The sequence below is a fragment of the Lepus europaeus genome, chromosome X, assembly GCF_033115175.1.
Source record: "Lepus europaeus isolate LE1 chromosome X, mLepTim1.pri, whole genome shotgun sequence".
Taxonomy (NCBI): domain Eukaryota; kingdom Metazoa; phylum Chordata; class Mammalia; order Lagomorpha; family Leporidae; genus Lepus; species Lepus europaeus.
The window spans coordinates 48,822,987-48,841,122 of NC_084850.1; the positions used below are offsets into that span (position 1 = coordinate 48,822,987).

General features: G+C 42.3%; 1 protein-coding gene across 3 annotated transcripts in view; it reads left to right on the plus strand.

Annotated features, from left to right (window-relative positions):
• The first annotated feature begins 424 nt into the window (after window positions 1–424).
• MID2 (midline 2) overlaps window positions 425–18,136 on the plus strand; it is a 95,648-nt gene continuing 77,936 nt past the window's right edge. For 2 of the 3 annotated variants that reach the window (XM_062183463.1, XM_062183465.1), the window contains exons 1-2: window positions 1,036–1,141; window positions 14,802–15,517. In XM_062183463.1, the coding sequence (XP_062039447.1) occupies window positions 1,138–1,141; window positions 14,802–15,517 (720 nt within the window). In that variant the 5' untranslated portion in view covers window positions 1,036–1,137. Of the gene's footprint in view, window positions 486–1,035; window positions 1,142–14,801; window positions 15,518–18,136 lie in introns of those variants that run through there. The other variant, XM_062183464.1, reaches the window with a different exon arrangement.

The window sequence follows — 18,136 nt, forward strand, 5'->3', positions numbered from 1 at the left end:
CCATCTCCCCAACTTTTGTCCCAGGCCAATAAAACGCAGCCATTCTCCCTTTGTAAAAAGAAACAGGGGTTGGGTTTCCTACAATTGTCTGCCCTTTTCTGTCTCCTCCACTATTTTTGTTTTACTCTGTAGCTAACTTTTCATAGATCAACTTCATCGGGAGGACCTGTGCGGTGGACCCAGGCACACTTTTCTCATTGGCGGTTGCAGCGGCCTTTTCCTTGTCCTAACCTGGGGGGTTTGTGGGACCAACGGGTGGGTGTGGGGGTAGAGGTGGCGGGTGGGAGAAGAGTTTGGCTATAGCCTTGTTTCTGCATTTCCATTCTGTGCGCGCTCTCCTCTCTCTCTCTCTCTCTCTCTCTCTCTCTCTCTCTCTCTCACACACACACACACACACACACACACACACGCCCGCTCAGGCCCCTCTCCGTGTGCCTTCCTTCAAGATGCCAGGGCGCTGGAGAAAAGGCTGCTGGAATCAGCTGGTAGGTACAGTAGTAACCCGAACCCCACCCACCGGCTGCCTTTGCCTGCTCAGGTTTCTCTGGTCACTCCTGCCAGGGGAGAAAACATGTAACGCGCCTCCAGAGGAGGGGCTAGGGGAGCTGGGAGTGGCGGGGGTGGCGGAAGGTGAGCCCTGGAAGGTGGCCCAGGGTCCCTTCTGCCGGGGCCCTTCCCAGTGCTCCCTTGAGGTGTTAGCCCCAGCCCTGTTTGCCCCTCTCCACCCCCACCCCCCTTTGCGAAAGGATTGCCTTTTTTTTTTTTTTCCTCTGCGGCGGCGGAAATGACAATGTGGTGCTAGCGTGGTGTCATGGTGCTGCCCCTGGACTGAGGAGTGAAAACTCTTTAAGTTCAGCCGGGGAGAGCCGGCCGCGGTAGCGAGGCGACAACCGGGCCGTTCCCTGCGGGCTGCGCGAGCTGGTGGCTCCTGGCTGCTGCGCGGCGGCGGCGGCGGCGGCGGCGGCGGCGGCAGCGGCAGCAGCAGCGAAGGCGGGCGGCGGCCTAGAGTGGTGGTGGCGGCGGCAGCGACGGCGGCCCGGGAGCTTGCGCCGGAGCCCGAGTCAGCTCGCTGCGGAGGCAAGCGAGCGCCCGGCGCTCTCTGGCGCGCGGAGGAGATGGCTGGCACCTGGGAACGCTATGGGTAAAACGCGCCCCCTCGCCGCGGCCCTAAGGGTCTAGGGTCCTCGCCCACTCAGGTCTCGGCCCTGGCTGCGGCCGCTCTTCAGGTGCCGCCGGGCCCGGCGCTGGCCGAGGGCTCCGGGGCTCGGCAGGGCGGAGTGACGGGGCCCGCGAGGCTGGCGGCAGCGGCGGCGGGATCCCGGTCCGGCTCTGGCTCCCCGTTCTGCCGTTGGGGCAAGGGCTGCTGCCGCTGCCGCTGCCGCTGCCGCCCACCCCTCCTCCCCTCCCCCGGACGGAGTTTGTACTCCAGGGTGCGGTGCGGGGGCGGCCGGAGGCCTCCAGCGGAGCCGCGCCGGGCTGGGCGCTGGCAGTGGAGCCGTTCCCTCGGTGCCTGGGCGCGAGTCTGGGAAAAGGGCACTACCGCCTTCCCACGCTTCCGCGGTCGGCAGCCTCGTCGGCCCGGGAGGCGCCCGTGTCCGGCGGGGCTGGCCCAGCAGCCGGCGGGCGATGCCGCGGACACCCTGCCGGCGGGGAGGCCAGGCGAAACTTAATCCCTTTTCTGCCGCCGGAGCGATCCTCCAGTCTCCGTCTGGGTGGCTCCTTATTTCTGGCCTAGCTGGGAAAGCAGCTGTGTGGGGGAAGAGGGGAAACTTAACGTCTGTCCACAGGACTGACTGCGACTGAATCGGGGAGAGGTGGTTTTTTTTTGTTGTTGTTGTTGTTTTTTTGTTTTTCATTCCTTGCTCGTATTAAGTAAATAACGGCCGAGTCGATTTACAGAAACATTGCTGGTTTCGGTTAGTTAGCACTTCGTGTGCAGCACATTCTTTTTCGGAGGTATTTCTTGTAGAGCAGGAAATTGGGATCCTAGGGTGGTAGGGCTCTGCACTTTCCCTCTTTCTTCTGCACTCCCATGCCACCTTCAGGATCACTCACCTTCTTCCTAGGGTGAAAACACCTAAATTTCTGCCCCTTGGAGATCTCCCCCACGGCCCTTCCGGCCCTTCGGTGCTCACCCTGTCCCCATCAATCTGTGCACTCCCCAGCCACGTAGCCTCTTGCTTTTTCAACCACTTTGCCCTTTGGAGGATTTCAGAATGTGGGGCTGGTGGATGGCGATGGCTGTGTGTCTTTAAGAAGGATCCCTTTTAAAGGAATACAGTGTATTGGAAATTGTGTAATAGACAAGTACTGTGCGTGGGTTGCTTAGTCTGATCTCAAGTTGGGTTATAAGGGCTGCCTTTAACCCTGTTCTGTTTGCTCCCAGTACTCCAATCAGTTCTTTGGCGATTTTCCCAATAGAGGGGGTTGTTGAACAGGGAGGTCCCCTCCCCTACTTTTTTTTCGTTTTGGGGGGCAATTTCATTCTATCCAGATGGTTATTCCCGCTTCCACACATTCCCCTTTCTCCCTCCTCTTCACTCATCACTGCCCTGAAGGCTTAACAGTTGCTATTTTTATTTATTCCTGCCCAATGAATTAATTTAATGCCGACACATAATATGAGTTAGATTTCTCCTAATTGTTCCTCACAAATTGATTTTTGTGAGGTCTAGGAAACCTGAAGATCAGGGAGTTCATCACAAATCTGATGTTGCCTTGGCTGTATGACCTTAGCACATGCCTATGACCTTTCTTTCATAGTTGGTGCACTTCTGTAAAAGGCATAATATTGTGTGTTGGGTATTGTGAGTTTTGCCTTGGTCCTTTGAAGATGAAAAAGTTCTATAAATCCTCAGCATTATACTTTTCAAAGAAAGCACTTCATTTACCTTTTATTGGGTTAGTGGATTCAGCATAAGTAGCAACCCTAGTTTATGGGAAACCTTAATTTGCCATTGTTAACCTTTTGGAAGCCAAATTTGTTATACTTACACCCTAAGTCTGTTTCCCCCCAATGTGTGTACAACTGAATAAAAACATACATACAGTTTGGCACACAGATAATGGAATAAATCATATAAATGCTTAAATCATATCTAATGTACTGTAACCTCATAATTTGAGTCAGACTCCTTTGAAAATCTAGTCTTGCCCCTTTTTAGCCTACATGGGTGGCAGTTAGTTAATTTCTAATGAAAACTGACAGTAATTTAGGCATAGCTCTATAAGCATCATTAGCAGCTAGCAGCAATGAGTCAACAATATTTATTAAGCACCTTTATTGTGAATAGTCCTTTGCTGACTGGGCTGAGACCCCAGACTTGGCACAGCATTTTGGCCTCCTGCTTGTTCCAGGCCTAACTCCATACCTGCAGCTCCAGGATAGAACAGGGAGGGGCTGTGTAAGGTAGAGATAGAGGCTAGGTACAGGAAGGGCTACTACTATTTACTTTTGTGACTATTAGAATTCCCATCTAGCCTGTTGTACCTTACAAAGCCTCCTCCAGAGAGTGCTGCTGCAATTCAAAGTGACGTGGTTGCTTCTTGAGTGTATCTGAACAGTGCGAATTGATTTAGATGAAATTGGTTTAGGTAATCCCTCCTCTAAGAGCAGGGTAACTTGCTCCAACTTGCTGATCCTAAAGTAGTGCCAGTGGAGTCTCATAATTGTATCCAGATACTGCTCTGGGTAGTGAGCTTGTCCATTCCCTCATCCCTCCCCCCATAAAATCTGCTGACACTATAGCAGTTGAGAATGGAAACTACAAGAGTATATCTTTATCACTCAGCAAACCTCATTGGCTTGGGAAAGAAGAGGGAATGCTATCTTTTCATTTTATCCCCTAGAACTCAAGTTCTCTTTTTCAGTAGGGACACAGAGCCATGGAAACGGTGAAGATAGAGCTGAGGTACAGAATATGTTTCAAATGGCTGTTCTGGTGGTATCACCTTGGTCTCATGTGGATCTGTCGTTCAGTCTTTATGGATCTTGGTAACTTCCTAGGTGTTAGGTCATGGAACGTGACTGGTGGTTGAGGGGGTGCTCTATTTCCGATTAACAATTACATTTTGTTCCTCTCAATGGGGAAAATGAGGCTTTCTGTTTATGAAGTGCCTGCTTATTTAAGCTGAATGTTTTGACTTGCAGCACTGTGTCATCAAAATATGAGGTGTTACATGTTCATTCTGGATATTCAAAAGTTTAGAGTTCAAATCCATTTACTTGTCAGTGCATGAAATTTTGGTAACAGAGTGGTGTCTAATTAGTGTATTTCAGGTTTCTCAAAAAATTGTGTAAATCATTGAGCAATGTGCAGAGAAGACTAGAAAAGTGTTTCTCAATCAGTGCATTGGGTCACCTAATAAATGAGAAGACCAGATGAGTGGCATTGAGATGAGAAATCTCAACTGCAATCATTCCCCTGTGCAGACTCCCTTTAGAAAAAAAAATCCCTCTCCTCCAAAGATCAAGATATGTTTCTCTTTCCACTTTTATGTATTAAAACTTTCCTAAGAACTTTCTGTGGGCTTTGGAGGTCTGCGACTTTTTCCAGTTGTTTCTCTTTCCATCTTCCCCTTCTTCCTGACCACAGGGAAGTATATGCTTTCTGATAGTGAATTTCTCAGCTCTTGAATTCCCCTTTTAGAAATTCTATAAGCTGCTAAGACTACTAGATGGTATAATATGTTTAAAGTATAGGAGGACCGATTTTGCATAATGTGTCAACATCTTATTCCCTTATCCACATGAGATTCACCTGATTACACTCTGGGATGTTGGGTCAGCCTAACCAAAGTATCATTTGTGAGAATTATCTTATTTGGGTTCTTGTCTCCCTGTAGAGCTCTGACTGCCTGACCTTGGGCTTTGTCTCAGCTTCTTTCCTGCAGGTCAGACTCCTCTGGTTGATGAATAGTGTCCCTAGTCTCTGGATCATCCTCTTACAGAGACCAGACAATCTGATAACAAACCCATTATATAATCTAAAATCCTCCTGAAACATAAAATCACAGTATTTGTAATTTACCTAGATAGAAGCATAATGTGTGGGTATGGCAGACAGTGCTAATTCATGACAGCAAAGTGTCTGAAAATGTAGAGTTCAGATATAGAAAAATGGTTTATAGTCAGAATCCTGAATCACTTTGTCTATAGCCCTTTGTTCAATGTTGCTAGGATTCACATGATTCCCAGGGGGAGTTAGATGCTCGATTTCAAATGGGCCTCTGTTCTTTGTCCCTTGTTTCTGACCTGAACTTGGGATGTTGTCAGCCCAACACTCAACAGCATGCCCTACGCACACACACCCAATATGTATAACATGTATATTCCATTTTATTCTGTAGAACTAGAGATGACTGCGCATCCAGGTGTCCTATCGAACATTTAAAGATTTATTAATATTTCACTGAGTAGCAAAGCTTGGTAAAAGCAGTCCTAGAATAGATTGAAAGTACTGATAGCAGTAGGTAAATGAAGTTTGTTCTTCATTTGTTCCCCAATCTGAAACTACCAGTGTAATATGCATTAAGAGAAAGGTGCTATGGATTATACTTAGGATCCCTGTCAATTTTCATGTGTCACCTAGACAAATTCATTTCTTGTTTACTTAGATTAATATTTTGCATTTGATGCAGATTTAGAACTTCTAGTTCTGCTATCCTGATAATTCATTGTAGTGTTTATGATGACTCTGATGTGTAAAATACACAAATGGTTGGATTTAGGAGCTAATGAAGGAAAAGAAAATATCATTAAATCCACACGCTATAAAATATTAACTAGGCTTAAATAACCTATTAGACAGGAACTGGCTCCAGTGCTGTCTACCGATTGGTAATCAACCTCCAGTCCTAAGCTCTCCCTGTGCTTTCACGATGGAATCTTAAGAGAACAAGATAAAGACAATTTTTTCCTTGGGGGGATGCCAGTCTAAGGGGGAAGATGTATAAGCATAAGATATATACCACAATCAGACCCATGGTTCTCCAGAAATATTGTCAGGGAGTGTGTCCTCCATTTTGGCAACCATGTTTGAGATGAATTTTCAAGTGATTTTGGTTTTCCTTAATAACTTGATTTGTATCTATCATCAGTAAATATATGATAAGCAAGTTAATAATTTCATTTTATCCTTAGCTGATCCTTACAAGAGTCTGATAGATGAGGAAGCTGCAGCCTGAACAGTTTAAATGTCTTACCTATGATCATTCTGCAAATTCACTTTAGACCCAGGACTACAACCAGGTTCTATTATGAGGATTAAAAGAGATAATGGCTTTGAAACAATTTGAAAAGTATAAAATGCTATACAAATGTAAGATGACTATTATGATGAATTGTGATTATTGAACACCTAGCTCCCTTTTTCTGAGTTTCTATTTTAAGTCCTTTAAGTATTCTATGCATTGTTTGCTCTTTATGTTCCCAAATGATTTTTTTTTAACTTTGAGGAGTATTTGCTTTTTAAAAAAACAAAAATATTTATTTATTTATCTATCTATTTATTTATTTATTTATTTGGAAGGCAGAGTTACAGAGACAGACAGACAGACAGACCTATACATTTGTTCACTTTCCAAATGTTCACAACGGCCAGGGCTGGGCCAAGCTGAAGCCAGGAGCCAAGAGCTTCATCTGGGTCCTCTATGTGGGTGGAGGGGCCCAAGCACTTGGGCCGTCTTCCACTGCTTTCCTAGGTGCATTAGCAGGGAGCTGAATCAGACATGAAACAGCCAGGACATGAACTGGCACCCATATGGGATGCTGGTGTTGCAGGCAGTGGCCCAACCCACAATGTCACAACGCTGGCCCCATGGGGTGCTTTCTTAATCCTAATGTCCTGGGATTTGGCCTTCTTAATTTTCTGTTCATAAAACACTTCTCATTAGTCTTTATTCCCATGGGATCGTTCTAATTTTTAGTTGCCCACAGGAATATTCATTATATCTTCTTTGCAGTATAACCAATAAAACCATACACTGTACTTTGTACCTTGGCTTTGCCAGTGAAGGTAATACATTTTGCTTACTTCCAGTTCCTTTAGTGATGATTTCCATCACTTGTTAGTCTTTCTAGTCACACTAACAAAACATGATTTGTGTTTTCAGGAGCTAGTTTACAATAATGCAAGGTGTCTTTTCTATGTGGTAACAGATGGCAAGGGCTCTATGATAATAGGATGTCAGAGCAGGGAAGTATTTTTAAAAGATCATCGTATATTCTAGTCCAACTTGGATGGCACTTTACAGTTGAGGAAATGGCAGACCAAGCCAGGACTCATTTGCTCATCCCACAAGGCAGAGAGACAGTTTCTAGTATTTTAAGGAAGAGCTCATGTGATGTTAATTTTTGCAATAATAAAATATCTTAAAAACTGCTTATTTTATGTTGATTTGTTTTGTAAAATTACCCTACAACTCAGTTCAATTCTCAGTCTACCATCTAGAGAGCAGACTTGATTTTCACACTCAGGGATTTTCTGTGAAGAGGGGGAGACCAGTGAGTCCTTAGGGAGGTAGTGATAGCCCAGAGCAATGCTCTGCAGATCTGGAATATGAAAGCTAGATGGAATATTAGCTCTTGAAATAAGTGGGCATTTAATTATGTTCAAATAACATTTGAAATAATAGAATGCTGTCAAGTGCAGATCATGACTTCTCTCTTGATCAGAGTTAACTAAATGCTGGATTTGGAGGGCAATGCTGAAATCAGCCATCCATTTTATAAATGTTAGAATGCATTCTTTTTATCTTAATCATGTTTATTAAAATTCTTCCTTTATATTCCTACTCAGTCACACAGTGCTTTGATACCTTCCTATAGTTTATTCTCCTGAACTTCCTTTTTTGAGGGACTCAGCCTGAAGGAGGATTATTATAAAGCTCTTATAAAATTGAGCAAGGGCAAATATATAAATGTACATGTTTCATTTTTTTAAAATAGGTGATTTTTTTAAAAAAAATATTTATTTGACAGGCAGCATTACAGACAGAAGAAGAAGAAGAAGAAGAAGAGAGAGAGAGAGAGAGAGAGAGAGAGAGGTCTTTGATCCAATGGTTCACTCACCAAATGGCTGTAACAGCCTGAGCCAGGCCAATCTGAAGCCAGGAGCTAGGAGCTTCTTCCAGGTCTCCCATGTGGGTGCAGGGGCCCAAGTATTTGGGCCATCTTCTGCTTTCCCAGACCATTAGCAGAGAGCTGGATTGGAAGAGGAGCAGCCGGCAATTGAATCAGCACCCATAAGGGTTGCCGGTGCCGCAAGCAGATGTTTAACCTACTACACTACAACATCGGCCCCAAACATATACATTTGACTACATGACAGTCATTAAATGATTTGGAATCAAACTAATCAGGATGTGTGGATGCTGGCATTTGTTTATTTACATGGTAATTGAGTCTGCCTTCCCAGCCATTTCATCGGTGTGTTTTCTGGCAAAAGCTTCATGATTACTTGTCATTGGGTCTCACCCTATCAGGTTCACATCCGATCTTTAAACTTAGCTCACTCTAATTCTGCATAGATTAGAGATACACTAGGTTTTTAAATTGCAACACTCTAACATTGTTTTATTTTTGTCACACTATTTCCTCCTGCTAAATGTATTATGTGATACTAGTAAAATATTTCCAAAAGTCCTTTAAACTTTTTTTTTTTTTTGGACAGGCAGAGTGGATAGTGAGAGAGAGAGAGAGAGAGACAGAGACAGAGAGAAAGGTCTTCCTTTTTGTCGTTGGTTCACCCTCCAATGGCCGCTGCGGCCAGTGCATTTTGCTGATCCGAAGCCAGGAGCCAGGTGCTTCTCCTGGTCTCCCATGCGGGTGTAGGGCCCAAGAACTTGGGCCATCCTCCACTGCACTCCTGGGCCATAGCAGAGAGCTGGCCTGGAAGAGGGGCAACCGGGATAGAATCCGGCACCCCAACTGGGACTAGAACCCGGTGTGCCGGCGCCGCAAGGCGGAGGATTAGCCTGTTAAGCCACTGCGCCGGCCTCCTTTAAACGTTTTATATTATCCATTGCCTTTTGGGACAGGCATCTTTCTTTCTTTTTTTTTTTTTTTTTTGACAGGCAGAGTGGATAGTGAGAGAGAGACACAGAGAGAAAGGTCTTCCTTTTTGCCATTTGTTCACCCTCCAATGGCCGCTGCGGCCTGCGCTTCACGCTGATCCGAAGCTAGGAGCCAGGTGCTTTTCCTGGTCTCCCATAGGGTGCAGGGCCCAAGCACTTGGGCCATCCTCCACTGCCTTCCCGGGCCACAGCAGAGAGCTGGCCTGGAAGAGGGGCAACCGGGATAGAATCCGGCACCCCAGCCGGGACTAGAACCCGGTGTGCCAGCGCCACAAGGCGGAGGATTAGCCTGTTAAGCCACGGCGCCGGCCAAGGGACAGGCATCTTCCACTTAGCATAATGATTTCAAGTGTCATCGATGTTGTAGCATATATCTATTTCACTCTTCTTTACAGCCAAATAATATTCCAGATGGATATACCACATTTTGTTTATATAGTCATCAGTTGCTGGGCATTTGTGTTGTTTCCCTTTTGGTTACTATGAGTACTGCTGTTACTATGAATACTGTTGCTATAAACATTTGTGTACAAGTTTTTTTAGTGAGCATGTTTTCAGTTCGTTTGGGTATATACCTAGCAGTACAACTGCTAGGTCATATGGTAACTCTACATTTAACCTTTTGAGGTACTTCCAAACTACTTCCCCAAGCAGCTGCCTGATTTTACATTCCTACCAGCAATGTTTGAGCATTCCAAGATCTCCACATTCATGCTGGCATATACTATTTTCTGTATTCTATTATGGTCATCTGAGTGGGCGTGAGGTAATCTGTTGAGGATCTTTTCCTGGGCTTATTGGCTATTTGTATATATTCTTTGGAGAAAGGTGTATTTAGGTTCTTTCTCTCTTTCTCTTCTCTCTCTCTCTCTCTCTCTCTCTCTCTCCTTTCTTTCTCTTTCTTTCTTTCTTTCTTTCACACAGAAGGGGAGATAGAGCGAGCACTCCCAACCTCTGGTTCACTTTGCAAATGCTCACAACAGCCAGGGAAGCTAAAGACAGGAGCCAGGAATTCAAACTAGATCTCCTGCATTGGTGACAGGAACTCACTTCCTTGAGCCATCATCACTGCCTGCCAGGGTCCACATTTCGGGAAGCTGTAGTTAGGAGCTGGAGCCAGGAATTAGAAATTAGAGCCTACATACTCTGATATGGGTTTCGAGTCTCCTAACTGGCACCTTACCTTCTAGTCCGAATGCCCATCCATGTCCTTTTTTTTTTTTTTTTTACAAAAAAAAAAAAAGATCTATTGATTTTATTTGAAAGAGTTACAGAAAGAAAGGGAGAGACATAGATCTTCGATCTGCAGGTTCACTCCCCAGATGACCACAATGGCCAGCACTGGACCAGGGCAAAGCTAGGAGCCAGGAGCTCCATCTGGGTCTCCCATGTGGGTGGCAGGGTCCCAAGTACTTACGCCATTTTATGCGGCTTTCCCAGGTCATTAGCAGGGAGCTGAATCAGAAACAGCAGCCGGGACATGTACTGGTGCCATATGGGATACCGACATCACAGGTGGTGGCTTTATCTGCTACTCCACAATGCTAGCCCTTCCTTGTCCATTTTAAAATGGGTTATCTTTTTATTATTAACTTATAAGAGTTCTATATATTTCAGGGTACAACTTGTATCAGATATATGGTTTGAAATTAATTGCTTCTCTGTTGTGGGTTGTCTTCTCACTTTGTTGATGGTGTTTGCAGCAGTAAAGTTTTAAATTTTGATGAGGTGTTGCTTATATTTTCTTTGTGCTTTTGAAGTCTTCTAAGAAACTGTTGTCTAATCTAAGAGTACAGAGCTATACATATATCTTTTCCTCCAAAAGTTTCATAGTTTCAGCCCTTATATTTTGTTATTGATTTGTTTTGATTGATTTTGATATAGTATAAGGTAGGACTTCATCTTCATCTTTTTGCATGTGGATTTCCAGTTGCACCAGTATCATTTGTTGAAAACATCATTCTTTTTACATTGAATGATGTCATAATCCTTGTTGAAAATTAGTCTACCATAAATACATGGATTTATTTTTGGAGTTTTATTCTAAGTTTGAATCTTAGCTTGGTACTTTTTTTTGTAGTGATAGTACCTATCTTTTAGAGAGTTGTTGTGAAAATTAAATGAGGTAATACATGTAAATGGTATTGTAAAGGTTCTTAGACAATCAAGGAGGTAGAGCAAATGGAGAGTTGAAAGGATGATGAAATATTAGGAGTGACCAGAACAAGGAGGCCTCATAAGTAAGAGATTAATGAATTTGTTTTGAAGATGTTTAAGAAACTGGAAAAAATATTTAGTTCCTCATAATTGGCTAAAGCTGTTCCTGTAAGAAAATAAAATGGAAAAACATAGAAGCAATATAGAAAGTGTACTTACAATAAGCAACTAACAACACTCATATTATTCTCTATAGAGCTGAAATCAGTTAAGATAAGTTAGATTGGAGCACTGATACTTGACTTTTTTTTCTGTCAAGATTTCTCCTGAGAATCCTTTAAAAGCTATGGTAAACTTTCTCCTTTCCCTGTACAAATGCATGTACAACATGTGCCCAACATTCTGAAAACGGTTATAGAAGGTTCAGAAATCCCTGGTTTAAAATCCTATTTTGACCTCACCCAAGGCAATCCTGACCGATAGCTTGCTTTCCCCAGCTTAATCTCATTTTGAAGTTCAAGTGTTATACCAACTTGGGAACAAATGACACTTTTCCTCTTCACAGAAGAATTTGTATGGCACCCTCCTAAGACTTAGGAGAACTGCACTACTCTAGTTGCTTTTGCGTAGGCTTCAACATGTACACGTGCCTTTCAGCAATGCTCTCAACCAACTCAGGCACTTTCCAACACACACATTGAGGAATGCAGACACGCAATTCTAGAAGAGATAGTAGTAGAAGTACAGTGTGAGATGGAGATGGGCCTAGAGGAAAGAGATATGATTCTGGAAGGGAGTTGGAATGAGGTAGGCACATTTGAGAAATTCAGAGGCATGGAGAGACAAAAATAGAAGCGGAAACATGCTGTTTAGGAAACCTCTTGTAAACAGTCAAGATAAACTTCAGTGAGGGTGGTGAGATGATTGAAATAAAAGTGTAGGAGAAAGAGCACAGGCATTGGCAGTAGATTGGCCCATCACTGTGTATATATGTGTGTTCCTGGTTGATTTAGGTACTGACCCTGAGCTTCAGTTTTCCAACTATAACATGGCTGTAGTATTAGTTAGTACCTTTCTCACAGGATTCTTGAAAGACTTCAATGAAATAATGCATATGAAATGCTTAACATAGTACTCAGTATACAGGAGGTACTCAATAAATACCAGGTTCCATCTTCTTACTTCTAGTCTGAGGGAAACTTTGTTAAGAATTATTGAATACCTAGTTTGTGGAAGTCACCATGAAGTGAACAAAAATATGAAATAGTCCCTGTTCTTAAGGAACAGTCAGAGTTATCTATGGATACAGATATATAAGTAAAATAAAACAATTTTCTGGAAGCCACTAGTGACTGAAATGATAAACATGTAAATAAAAGAGCTCTTAGTTTTTCTGTTTGTATAGTGATATTTGCAAGATATGGGAAATCAGAAAAACAGGGGTTTTTGTTTGTGTGTGTGTTGGAAGGAGCATAACAAGCTCCTTCATTGACATGTTAAATTCAAGCATCTGAGGGATATCAGATGGTACTATCTAAGGCAATATTTGTACCTTGAGTGGAAGCTGGAATCCTTCATTTCTAAGGTCTCTTTCAATTTTAATATTCTATGATATATGTACATTTCAGTTGTTATACTTTTTCATCTCTGTAAGTAACTGCTGTTAGATGTTGTAAGCTATATCTTACTGGCCAAAAATTTTCAAGCACTTGTAAACTGTTAAATAAAAATACCACACATATACATTTTTTGAAAAGTGGTTATATAAGCATTTGAACCTATAAAACCAACTAAGAGTGACTGCATTACCAACAAATGCTTCACTTTTATGGCTCAATTTGCTATAGATTTCCATTAAATAGATAGTTCATTGCACTTAAAAAGGTTTGATATAGCAATAGCTTTTATGTATATATCTATCATACTTATGCACAAGGTATGATTGTACTCAATATTTATGAATCCTGTGAGAGGGCTGTGTAGATATCACTAGTAAATGACAGTATTTGAACAAATATTAATGGCAGAATCAAATTATCAAGACCTGTTGAGTGTCTCCAATGATAGTGAGATGATGAACAAATGTACTTAAAACAAAAAGATATGTTTTTATTTATTATAAGTAGGATTAACATTTTCAGTCAATAACATATGTTTTATAGTTTTCCTTATTTATGGCTAACCTAGAATATTTATGTGTGTAGATTATGGTAGACCCATGGCAATAAGAATCTGTATGTTCAGCTCAGAAATGCCTGTGGGAAAACAGATAGGTTGACAAGAAGTTGGTCTCTTGTGAGTTGGGTGACTTATTTTACTCTCTACTGCATACCAAAATGAAGGATACCAGATCTGAAAATTTCTGGCTGCTCATCCTGCTAATTTTTTATCTAGGTCTTGATTTGTACCCTGTTATGTTTTAGGAAATACAAACAGACACGTGAGAGCTTCATAGCAGATTTTTACTAGTTCTGTGGGTGCTTAATAATAAAACCAAACTGAAACCACAAGGTAGTATGACTTCATCATTGATCAGCAACTATTGCTGAGTAAGTAAAAAAGTTGAAGATATTTCTCTTTTTTTAAGATTTATTTATTTATTTACTGGAAAGGCAGAGTTACGCAGAGGCAGAGAGAGAGAGAGAGAGAGAGAGAGAGAGAGAGAGAGAGGTCTTCCACCTGCTGGTTCACTCCCCCAGATGGTCCACCTGCGTATAGGGGCCCAAGAACTTGGACCATTCTCTACTGCTTTCCCAGGCCACAGCAGAGAGCTGGATAAGAAGTGGAGCAGCTGGGAGTTGAACCAGTGCTCATATGGGATGCCAGCACTGCAAGCGGCAGCTTTTCCCATTATGCCACAGCAATGGCCCCTATATTTCTAATTTGGGTTGATGAGATGTTTTCTGAGGTTGAGGGCAGAAAGTGAAAGTGAAAACTATCATCTTTTTTCTCTAGTAACTCAGTTTACTAGAAGTGAGATGGAATAGAAATTTCCATGTGAGGTAATAGGAAGTAATTCAAGTGTACACTGAAAAAGAACATATTATCCTGCACCAAAAACTAGATTTTTCTAAAGCTCTCTTCTTTTTTATGCAGCTTCTCAGGCTGGAATCATGTCAGGAAGTGGAAAGTTAGTTTGAAATATGGCCTTGTTTTCCTTCCAGTGGATGTGAAATAGGAGCAGCCCCTAAATCTCACCTTGAAGTGAAAAAGAGAACAATATTGAAAAATAGAGATTGAGAACTTTGCAGGGCCTCAGACTCATCATAGTACAGGGCAGGAGAATATGTGAGGGAATGATAATGTTAATCAGTAAACCAGAGTTCAGAGGAGGCCACTCAGTTCTATTTATCAGTGCGCAAAAATATACTCATGCATTTGTCAAAAACAAGGTTTGAGAGGGTAGGGGGCAGAAAGGTTTCCTGATTAATTCTCAGATTGCTTTCTTATTGCTCAAGCATCCCTGGGTAGTCCATTGTGCAAAACCTCCACTGGTTGGTGTATAGTTATACTATATCCACTTTTCCTTTGGAAATGCTTAATGACTCTTGCTTTGTAATTCCTTGCAGGTGAAAGCCCAGCCTCTGTGGTTGTTAATGCCTCAGCAGGATTATTTCCACTAAAGATGGAAACACTGGAGTCTGAATTGACCTGTCCAATCTGTCTAGAGTTGTTTGAAGACCCCCTTCTTCTCCCTTGTGCTCACAGTCTCTGCTTCAACTGTGCCCACCGCATCTTGGTCTCGAGCTGCAGCTCTGGTGAATCCATTGAACCCATTACTGCTTTCCAGTGTCCTACCTGCAGGTATGTTATCTCACTGAACCACCGAGGCCTGGATGGCCTCAAGAGGAATGTGACACTCCAGAACATTATTGATCGCTTCCAGAAGGCTTCCGTCAGTGGGCCCAATTCACCAAGTGAGAGCCGTCGGGAGAGGACTTACAGGCCCAGCACCGCCATGTCTAGTGAGAGAATTGCTTGCCAGTTCTGTGAGCAGGACCCACCAAGGGATGCAGTGAAAACATGCATCACCTGTGAGGTCTCCTACTGTGACCGTTGTCTGCGGGCCACGCACCCTAACAAGAAACCTTTTACCAGCCACCGCCTGGTGGAACCAGTGCCAGACACACATCTTCGAGGAATCACCTGCCTGGACCATGAGAATGAGAAAGTGAATATGTACTGTGTATCTGATGATCAGTTGATCTGTGCCTTATGCAAACTGGTGGGTCGTCACCGAGACCATCAGGTTGCATCCTTGAATGATCGATTTGAGAAACTCAAGGTAAGGGATGTGGGAAATGTCCCTTTCACAACTTTTACTCTTAATACACAGTTATACAGGTAGCAAGTTCCCTAATAAAATGGGTCACTTTCCCTATATGACAAGTGAGTTAACTTCAAATTGTTATCATGAGGAATAACTTATTCATCTGCTAGCTCCCACTAGAACCTATCTCATCTGTACATAAATCTGCTCGCATTCATTTGCTTCTAGCTGATTCTGGGGGAGTTAGCTTACAGTCTGCCCCACCAGTTGTTGGTCTAGGAAAGCAACACCCTCTCTTCTCTGTCAGTGACATATTATACATTACATATCTTTCCTCTGATCTTTCTGCCTCTTCTTTTAAGTATGTGAGTACCTGTGTAGGTGTACTGCAATTAGCATATGTGCTGATTTGCATATGTTTCAGGTGTGTGTCTGTGTAGGTGTGGGTGGAGGTGTCTGAGTATATCTATCTAGGTGAGAGATTTTTATGAAGGACATTAGTGTATGTTTGGGTTTGCATACTCAGTACACTGAAGAAGCAAAAGTTTGGCATCAGCCACTACCGACTGCCTATAAGCACTTAACAGGCTAATTCTAAATCCTGTCTTAAAAAAAAAAAAAAAAGAAAAGAAAAAACCAGTATGCTATGAAATCAGGAGCAATAATCATTGCTCTAAGCTAAAATTTTAACTGAAGACAGATGTTTCATCCAGTATCAAATGTTGTGCCAATGTTCATTATTGTGGGCTATGGACTGAACCCATTGTTGACAATCACCACCTTGGAAGTTTCTGCTCTTTTGTGTTCACTAGACAGGGTTTTCTGAAGTTTTGCCATATGATATTTATATGGAAGTCAAAGTGCCTAATTTTTAAAGTCCTCCTACTTTACATTGATGTTATCAAATGCCAGATCCAGCAAATTGTTTTATTTTCCATCGTCTACCTGCTGCATGGTATAATTTCCCACAAGAAAGAAATTACTTAACAGAGATTCCAGAAAAATAAAATGTTTAAGTGGGTAGTAAGATTACCACTCCAAAATAGGGCCAGAGTACATAAGCCAAGTTAGTAGAATGATCCTATAAGATGAAAGAAGGGCAAGAAGGGAGTGGAGATTTCCCTCCTGCCATACTCTAGAAAATTCATTGTAACTTATTTATAAAAAAATTATGATATCAGTGAGGGTAACAGGACTAGTACTCAGAGTACGATTCATTTCCCTTGTGAAATTTATTGCAAATAATATTGAGAATAGTTATGCTGACAACAATTGGTGCCTCTTTGTTATTATTTTTTTTTTGCTTTTTATGTGTTGCTTATAAATGGATTAAAAAGTCAATATTTATCTTTTCATTTCAGTTTATTAACATCAAAGCTACAGAGGGGAATAATCTCATTGACTTCAATTCATAGAATCATAAAATGTTAGACCTTGGACTCGATCTACTTGAAGCCCTACACTAAATTTTTCTTTATGTATTTATTTGAGAGGCAGAAAGAGAAAGAGAGAGGGAGAGGGAGTTCTTATTTGCTCATTCCCTCCCCAAATGCCCAGAATCTGGGGACTCAAACTAGGTGCCCCATGTGGGTTGCAGGGACCCAATTATTTGAGCCATCACCTTTTGCCTTCTAGGGTCTGCATTATCAGAAAGCTTGAATTGGGAGCAGAGCTGGGATTGGAACCAGATACTCTGATCTGGATTGTGGGTATCCCAACTGGTGGCTTAACCACTAAGTAAAGTGTCCACGCGGCCCTATGCTTTAAAGTCATATAAACTGAAAAGTGATTAAGTTAAAGTCTAGGAACTGGTAAATAGTAGCAGAGCTAGAATTGGAACCCAGCCTCTAGATTAACTGTCCTTTCTGCTGTAGCCTCTGCCACTTTGTTTTGGACCTAAGTTTTCCCCATGAAATGTGATTTGAAACATTAATTTATGCTCCAGCAACTTCACATTTCATGGGTCACAGATAAATGATTAACAGCATCAAGGAAAGGACGTATTGTATAAACACACAGCTTCATAATAGCAAATGATGGGGGCAGGGTTGTAGGAAGAATAGTGGACACAGAGAGGATGGAACAAACTCTGCCAAATATTTGCAGGTGTTGGAACTATAATGAGCATTGGCCTTGAGAAATATTCCAAACAGAAAAATCTGTAGCCATATGTACTGTTGAGATAACAAAAAGACTGGATCGAGTCAGCCTGTATCTACAGAACACCAACTATTTCAAAACTCCCGAAAACATAAAAACATTGGATGATTGATTAGATATTTGGCATCATGTAGCTATAGCTCTTGTCTGCAGAGATGGAGGAAACACAAACGTATTTTATCAAAAGACACTCTAGTCTATGACAAATCAGTAATTTTTAGAGCAAGAAAGGCCATTGTAATAGTTCCCCTTTAATATTTTTAGGAAATGTGCAGAAAACTCTGATTATAAATTAAATGGAAACTATTTTTGTTCATTTTTGGGCAGAGAGTAGAAACATATGAATCATTCTCAACTGTGTGGTTTGTTATGATGTCTGGAACATCTTGGACTTTAGGGAGGGAGAAGGAGCTGGTGCTTGTGTGTGTGTGTGTGTGTGGTCACTTTGGTTTGGTGCCAAGTGTAAAAGGATGT